The 8096-nt window shown below is 32.5% G+C and overlaps 1 protein-coding gene across 1 annotated transcript; it reads left to right on the forward strand.

The window, feature by feature from the left end:
• Positions 1 to 606: 606 nt before the first annotated feature.
• On the forward strand, positions 607 to 2750 carry LOC123918556 (dof zinc finger protein DOF3.6-like). Its single transcript, XM_045970636.1, has 2 exons — positions 607 to 1063; positions 1236 to 2750. Exons 1-2 carry the CDS (start codon positions 1010 to 1012, stop codon positions 2202 to 2204), a joined length of 1023 nt encoding a protein of 340 aa, XP_045826592.1. The 5' UTR covers positions 607 to 1009; the 3' UTR covers positions 2205 to 2750.
• Positions 2751 to 8096: the final 5346 nt, after the last annotated feature.

Below are 8096 nucleotides of genomic sequence, written 5' to 3' on the forward strand. Positions count from 1 at the left end.
ATTACCTCAATCATCTGCACCACCCTTTAATTTGCAAAAACGCATTTTGAAGAAAATAATATTATACATTACAAAATGATATACTATAAACATAAATGGTTTTTTATTTTGTTTTTCATTGGATTATACCTTCAGAACAAAGTTACTTTTCCCTCTAATAGAAATGTTACATTAATTTTTTTCTTTGCATGATTTTTTTATTAAAAGAAACCCAATTATATTGTAAATTTGTAACCAAATGGATAGTGAAATTATCTTTTTTAAATATTGCTGAATTTTTTTAACCCATCTAAATATATAAATCTCCAATAATGTAATACCCAATGAATTGTATATTACATTTTTTACAAAATAAAAAACTAAAATAATAATGATCCACTTTAATAAAAAAATTATGTCACCCGAAAATAATTAATTACTGCTGGTAAAATTATAATAATCTAAAAATTAGATATTTCAAGTGTCTTGATTAATAAGAACTTCTACGTACATAGCGTGAGGTCCATCTTTTAACATGTGAATTATCTATGAGCTTGATGGTTATTATGCTCTAAATTCTTTTCCTTGATTATGTCATTATATTCCACCATGCACCCATGAAAAGACATGTTGACACACACATGTAGAAAGATATACGGTGTAATCCTAAATTGTTACTCTCTACCATGCATGGTATATCCACTACTATCCCCTTTTTAAATTTACATACACAACCCCATTAAAATAAAGAAGCTTATAGGTTAAGAAACTTCCTCCACTAAAAACCCTAAAAAATATAATAAAACAAAAAGAGATAAGAGAATGAGGGAATAAGGGCAAAGTAAACCAAACTAAAGCCTCTTCTTGCTGCTTTCTTCCTCCCTCCTCTCTTCCTTTAATGCTCTTTTTCCTTTTCTTTCTCTTCTCTGGTATTCCCTTGGTTTGATTCTCCACCATCTCCCTAAAGAGTCATCAAAACTTTATAAAAGAAGACATATATATATATATATATAAAAGAATTTTCATTACCATGATTTTCTCTTCTATTCAAGGTTATGTAGATCCACCTAATTGGCACAACCAGGTAATTAAAGTTTTCATTTTCATCAAATTCCAAATCCAAAAAAGAAAGTAAAGAAAAAAAACTTTGAAAAGATGAATCATTCATATTCCTTGCAACATCTTCTTGAATATACTAGATTTTTTTTAAAAAAAATTCTCTTTTATAATTTTTGTCTATATATTTTAATTTGCAGCAACCAAATCAACATCAACAAAATGGAAGTGATAACATTCAACTTCTTCCACCTTTACCACCTCAAGTGGGAGGTAGTACTGGTGCTTCTGGTGGTGGTACTATGGGCTCGATCAGGCCAAGCTCTATGGCTGAACGAGCTCGTTCAGCAAAACTACCACCACCAGAGCAACAACTTAAGTGTCCACGATGCGATTCAACCAACACTAAATTTTGCTACTTCAACAACTACAGCCTCACTCAACCTCGTCACTTCTGCAAAGCATGTAGGCGTTATTGGACAAGAGGAGGTGCACTTAGAAATGTTCCGGTTGGTGGAGGGTGTCGTAGAAACAACAAGAAGAACAAAAGAAGCCGTTCGAAATCTCCTAATTCAACAAACTCTCATGAAAAACAAACTTCTTCATCAAGTGCAATTCCTCCTCATCATGAACTAATTGGTCATCAGTTACCACAAACAATTACCAACTTACCCTTCATGGCCTCGATGCAGAATCATCTCAGTCGTTATGTTGTTGGTAACGTTAACATGGGTCTCGGTTTACGCGAGATCCAAGAACAACAACAACAACAACAAACAGATCAAATGGGATTTCAAATTGGTGTTGGTAATGGTAACGGTAACTCATTAGTTACTGTTTCTGCTGCTGTTGCCGGAGGAGGTGTTGGAGTTGATCAGTGGCGTAATTTACAACAATTTCCTTTCTTGAATACTTTTGAATCAAATTCTGGTGGAAATAATTCATTTCCTTTTCAAGGAGAAAGTATTGAAGCAACATCATCTGGATTTGTTGGAGATATAGCTTCAAATCCTAGGGTTGTTAATCAAGAACAACCACCACTTAAAATGGAAGAAAATAGAAGTTTAAATTTGTCAAGAACTTCTCTTGGTGTCTCTGAACATAATAACCAGCAGCAATTTTATTCATGGAATGATTTATCAGGTTCTTCAACTACTCATCTCCTATAACTTTGGATCAGAGATACTTGTTCACAACAACTTCAACTATGATCATTGATCACTCATGTTAATTATAGCAAGCATGGTAATAGAATTCATCTTCTTCTAGTTGTAATTTCTGGTCATTATTTCTTGTTTTTTCTAATGGTCAACACTCTGGTACACATCTTATTTGGATATGTACTGGTACACTACTGATATGGATAATTCTGATTGGTCCACAAATAATGTTTATTATAAAAAAATTAATACACTATTTGTGAACCTATAAAAATTGTCCACATCAGCAGGTATATTGGTACCTATCCAAATAAAATGTGTACCCAAGAATTCGCCTTTTATATTTATTTTCATGAAGTCAAGTTTAATTTATGTACTATATATATATGGGCTTGTTTTGTTTTATTTTGTATAACTCTATGTGTGTGCATGTAATGTTATGTTATGTTGTGTGTGTTTTCTATCTGAATCTGACTATGTAATCTCATTTCCTTAAGTTTACTTACTTTACACCTATAGCTACTACCAGCTACATATATAGAGCTAGTTTTCTTACACTATTTTTGCACCATCTTTTGCTATATCAGATTCAGCTAAAAACATAAAGCATGGTTATAAAGAACTAAAGAATGTAACTTTGGCTTTAGCTTTGTTTAAATTTCAAACTAGATATAGAACATTACACTTTATTTAATTAATTAATTTGTGAAACATATTCTTATTGCAAAGTTGGATTTTATGATACGAATATTTGTCATGCATCTGGAATTAATATAATGGATAGTATATGATATGATGTATATATAATATTGAATAGTAAAGCTTACACAAGTTGGATATATAATTTCAAGGTAGTACAGATTTAAAATTCTGACACACAAGCTTCTTTCCTTTCTGTTACTCTTTTTCTTTTCTACGGATCTTTTTTTCTTTATCACTGAGTAATTTAATTTAAAGCCTTCCTTTACTTTACTACAATCCAGAAGCTGGTATTTAAGTTCTAGTAGTACTAGTATTTCTTTGAAACTTGAGTGTGACAGTTATTTAATGGTCTGAATTTTAGTTTCCTTAATGGTGTCATATTTTGATTTCAAGGAAGCTCTTCTCATCATACTTTTTAGTATAAGTGTATTAATAGGTAGTAGTTTTTTGTTTTGTTTGGAAAATCAGTTATAGAGCTTAATTGCTCTATAAGTTAGTAACAATGAAGGGAGTGAGAGTAGCATGGGGAAAAAGATGTAGATGATGGATCCTGTATAGCACATCAACCATATTGAATCAATATCAAGATAATTCAAATTTAAAACGAACAAAAAAATTAAAAATTTATATTGTCTAATCAATCGAACACCGATGTTTCATCAAATGCGTGATTTAGAATTTGAGAGGCCTATACTCAACCACAAAAGCTAGCTTAAGAGTTAAGGTTTGCACTACACCTATAAAAGCTATCTTTACCGTATCTCTGGTAAATGTGAGACTTCTAACGCAGTATTAGCTGAAGAGTTACCGCGTTAACGCAGTATCAGTCGTCCGATTTAAATCAGTAGATAAAGTCAATTGATAAAATTTAGTAAATAATCTCAAATCTCAAATCAATGATTGCAATTAAAAAAATGTGAAATTGTGAAAAATTAGTACGACAAGAAAGATGAGTTTTTACTTTAACTTTATTTAATTTTTATTTAGTTTTAGTTAGTTATATTATATGAATTTGGTGCTACAGTCAAAAGTCAAAGTTAGGATGTTTGTAAAAATTATTATATGATTATAGATATTAGGTTGATATTCATAAGATGAGACGTGAATATTTGTTTGGATATTATATTTGAGGTTGAAAGAAGACGCCAAAATCCCACTCAAAATCATGCAAATTCTTTCTATATTCGACAAAACTTATAGTGGGTGACTGTTCTATAACTTCTTCAACAGAAAGATGCTAGAAACAAACACCAATTATTTATTAATTACGCACTGCACTTGTGTGAATTTCAAATTGAAAAAAGGAAAAAGACTACGGTCAAAATAAGTCTCAACTTTTTCTACTATGTGGTCAATAATAATTCACAAATCACACTCTCTTTGCCACTTTGGATTTTGAATTGGAGTGTTATCGTTTCATTCGAATTAGATTGTGCTAAACACACGCCGTACGCTAATAATCACAAACTTTATCATTCAAAACTCACCAAAATATGATAATTTATGAATCATTGCACACATATAACTTTATCTCTTTCACTTTTGTCTCATATTAAGTGACTTAGTTGACTATTTCACATATATTAATACATATTCATCAAAACAAATTCAACATTATCTTATATGCTAGGTGTTAGAAATAATATAAAACCATTGATATGGCTCTATCCTAACACCTTAAGGTTTTGGGATAATCGGTTATCTGACATGGTATCAGAGCCTCTATGACTAAGTGGTCTAGAGTTCGATCCTCGCTCCCCTCACTTTCTAATTAAAAAGTGGAATTTAAGCATATGGTAGGTGGGCCTATGCATTATCCACGCTTCAAGCCCAAGTGGGCTCTTGCGTGAGGGGGCGTGTTAGAAATAATATAAAACCATTGATATGGCTCTATCCTAACACCTTAAGGTTTTGGGATAATCGGTTATTTGACACTAGGTCATATAAAATGGAACGGTGGAGAATGAGTTATCAATGCTACATATGTAATGATGAAGAATTGATTTACAAAAAATGAAATTAGAGGTGTATGATTGAATTGAGATTATGATAAACAACTTTTGTAAGGACCTATATTAAATTGCTAACCTTTCAAGAACGAATAAAGCAGCAACACAGACAAAAGCTATCTCTCCCCTCCGTGTCTTTGTACGTAGGCAGTAAATAGTTACCCAGATTCCAAAAATGTCGGTGTGTGTGGGTCTCAAAGAAGAAACATTGCGAAAGATAAAGCTAAAAAAGAACCAAGTAAAAAACAGAGCAGTGTGGTCTAATTTTGCAGACTCTATGGTACCAACAGAGGCTCAGAAATTCATGCTTCATCTGCTTTCATCAATATATGGTGTGCACCATTCAACTGATACCCTTTCTCTGTTTACTCTGTCTTTAAACACTGTTTTTAATCATAATCGTTCAAGCCTTCAATTTCCATCTTATTGTATTACAGTACGTACTATTTGATAAATAGATGAAAGAGAAAAGAAACAATAAAGTGCAACGCAACAATGAAATGTGATGTTTGGTGCGAAGGGAGTCGTACATACGGACACTCTGACGTTCAAGTTAGTTTTTGCGTGAAGTGAAAATTTTAAAGTAAGAATGATAATACACGGTCAATCATTCTTATATCGGTTGTTCCAAAACGGTTAGCTTTTGTGGCCATTTGAGTGGAGTCGCGTGGCTTTGGGCCAACATACTTTTGCTTCAAGCTTGCCGCCGAATTGGGCTTAGGCCTAGTCTAGAATAGGAGTCCCCAAGTCGTCATTCTCGATTAAATTGTGTAGATGTTGTATATAAACTATCTTTAGCCTTGATGCTCAAGCGATGTGAGACTTTATTTTAGATGTACCAAAACAGTTGCCCCTTATTGAAGCTAAGGGGCAAGAGGGCATGTGGCGCCTGCACTGCACCCTCCTTTTAGTATCAATGTTCTATTCCACCCTTAAGTGCATCATAGATCACAATTCGAGGTATTGTCCGCTTTGAAATCATGTGAAATCCTCACAGTTTTATGCTTTGTAAAAGACGTCTCAGGGAATTAAAGTGTATGGGTGTTGTATACTACTATTAGCCTCGATTTCCAAACATGTGGGACTTTACCGGAACAGTTACTACTCATAAATATTACGGTCAAGATTACATGAATTAGTCTCACTATTCTCGTTGGCTCGTCTCGACCCACTTGACAGTGTCTATGAGCCAAATTCAACACTCATCAAGTTATAAGGACCTTAACATTTGCTTCCTTTGTATTACTTTACTTTTGCATCTATCATTTGCTTCTTCTTCTTCTATACTTCTATGCTTTTTCTTTTTACTTAAACGTGGGGACCTCTACAGCCATTAATGGCAGAGACTGTTACCAACTTTATAGACACACACAGGTTCAGCAGCTAGCGTGGAATATATGTATAGGAGTATTCTTTTTTAATGATCTTAACCAGCATACACCTATCAATAGGATTGAACTGAATTGAGAGTGAAACAAAAGAATATACTTACTGTGTCACGAGATGCTTGCGATAATGCAACAGTCCTCGTGGGTTTTTACTAAATTCTTCACTTATTTATACAACAAAAGGATAAAGTTTAATTTAAGTAGAAAAGTCAAGTATGTTTATACATTATTCAATTTCAAATTGAAATGTGACTTAGTTAGCCGGATATGGATCCTCTCCGGCTCATTCTCTTTTGTTGTTTGTGTTGTCATCATCTCATCTGTTCATTCATGTTTTTACTCTCACTTTAAAAACCGTTTCTTTTACTATCGGGTATTAGATGAAGAGCAACAGATGTGGCAGAACATAAATGACAATAAAGGATCCAATTTCTAGTTAGCCACAAAGTGTTTTGATTCTTTCTTTTTTTTTTGTGATAAAAGAGGGCTAACGCCCAGAAAAGATACAGAGATCTACAGTGAAAATTTAAAATAATTTAATTTTGAATTAATAAACGATTGTGTAAAATTGATCTTGACTAAAAGTGAGTCGAAGATATTTATGTTTTAATATATTCATTTTTTTGGCATGGAATCATTCATTTGAATTGTTTTTCATTTATTTTATCCAAATATTGTTATTCGCATATATTTGTTGAAGATACTTAGGTTGTTTTGTTCATCGTCCTTAGTGCAACTCAATTTCCCGTCTTATTGATATTTTTGTTCGGCTTAAATCGATAGATTAGCTTTCATCATTAACAAATTCTGGAAATATGTGTATTCCGTTCACTTTAATTTCGATATTGTGAATTTGTTGGTAAATTCATCGTTTACAATTTTAATAATACTATAAAATTTGTGTTGTTTTCGTTTTTTATATAATCTACCGGTTTGACTGAGTAATACCTTAATTTTAGTTATAAAAAAAAATAAAAAATTAGGATGACAATGGAAATGGACAACCTTTAGGCAAGATATTATTGCACTCATCCTTATGTACTCAAGTTCATACCCTCGTGGGTCCGTGACAACAAGTTTAGTGTCCGTCCCACACACCCTTTAAGTGCTTGTAGTACCCTCACCTATTACTTGCAGTTTAACACCTCAAAGGCATCTACAAGGATGATCTCCAATTTAGAGGGAGGAGTAATTTAAATCTTGAATGAGGCGACATTAATAGCACCAAAATAAGTAAGTTAGTTGAATAAAGAGTGATTTAATAAGGGTATACATGGAATAAATTTAAATTTATAAGAGTATTAAATGAAAATAACTATGTTTTTTTTTATAAGCAATGAAAATAACTATTTTAAATGTGCTTTCTTGTTATGTGTAATTTTTTCAAAGTGTTCCTTATAAAAAGGACCGGAGGGAGTGTAATTTTGTCAAACGTATCGTGAAGTAAATGTATGTGCGGACACCATAGCTAATTTGGGATGTGATCACAAGTGGGGATTGATGTTTGATGAGTAATGTTATGTTTTTCTTAGTTCTTTAATTTCAGCTGATGTTTTGGGAATGACTATTCCGCATTGTTTTCTTTTTTTTGGGGCCGAAGCCTCTCATCTTTAAGAAAATATATAATATTTTGAACATCGATTAATTGATCATACATATATGAGCCTAAAGTTATGATCCAATTTAAAAGCTCATTTGAATGAAGGCCTTGTAATAAGATGGTTGCTAATCGTCTCCTCCAAGTTGATCAGAATGTTTTCCATCTATTAGAAGATATCTTTCGATAGTACAAATTTTACCGA

Source organism: Trifolium pratense, linkage group LG3, assembly GCF_020283565.1.
Source record: "Trifolium pratense cultivar HEN17-A07 linkage group LG3, ARS_RC_1.1, whole genome shotgun sequence".
Classification (NCBI taxonomy): domain Eukaryota; kingdom Viridiplantae; phylum Streptophyta; class Magnoliopsida; order Fabales; family Fabaceae; genus Trifolium; species Trifolium pratense.

Coding starts and splice junctions, on each gene's coding strand:
- LOC123918556 (XM_045970636.1), top strand. CDS start 1,010: ATGATTTTCTCTTCTATTCAAGGTTATGTAGATCCACCTAATTGGCAC. Junction 1,064..1,235: donor CACCTAATTGGCACAACCAG/GTAATTAAAGTT, acceptor TTTAATTTGCAG/CAACCAAATCAACATCAACA.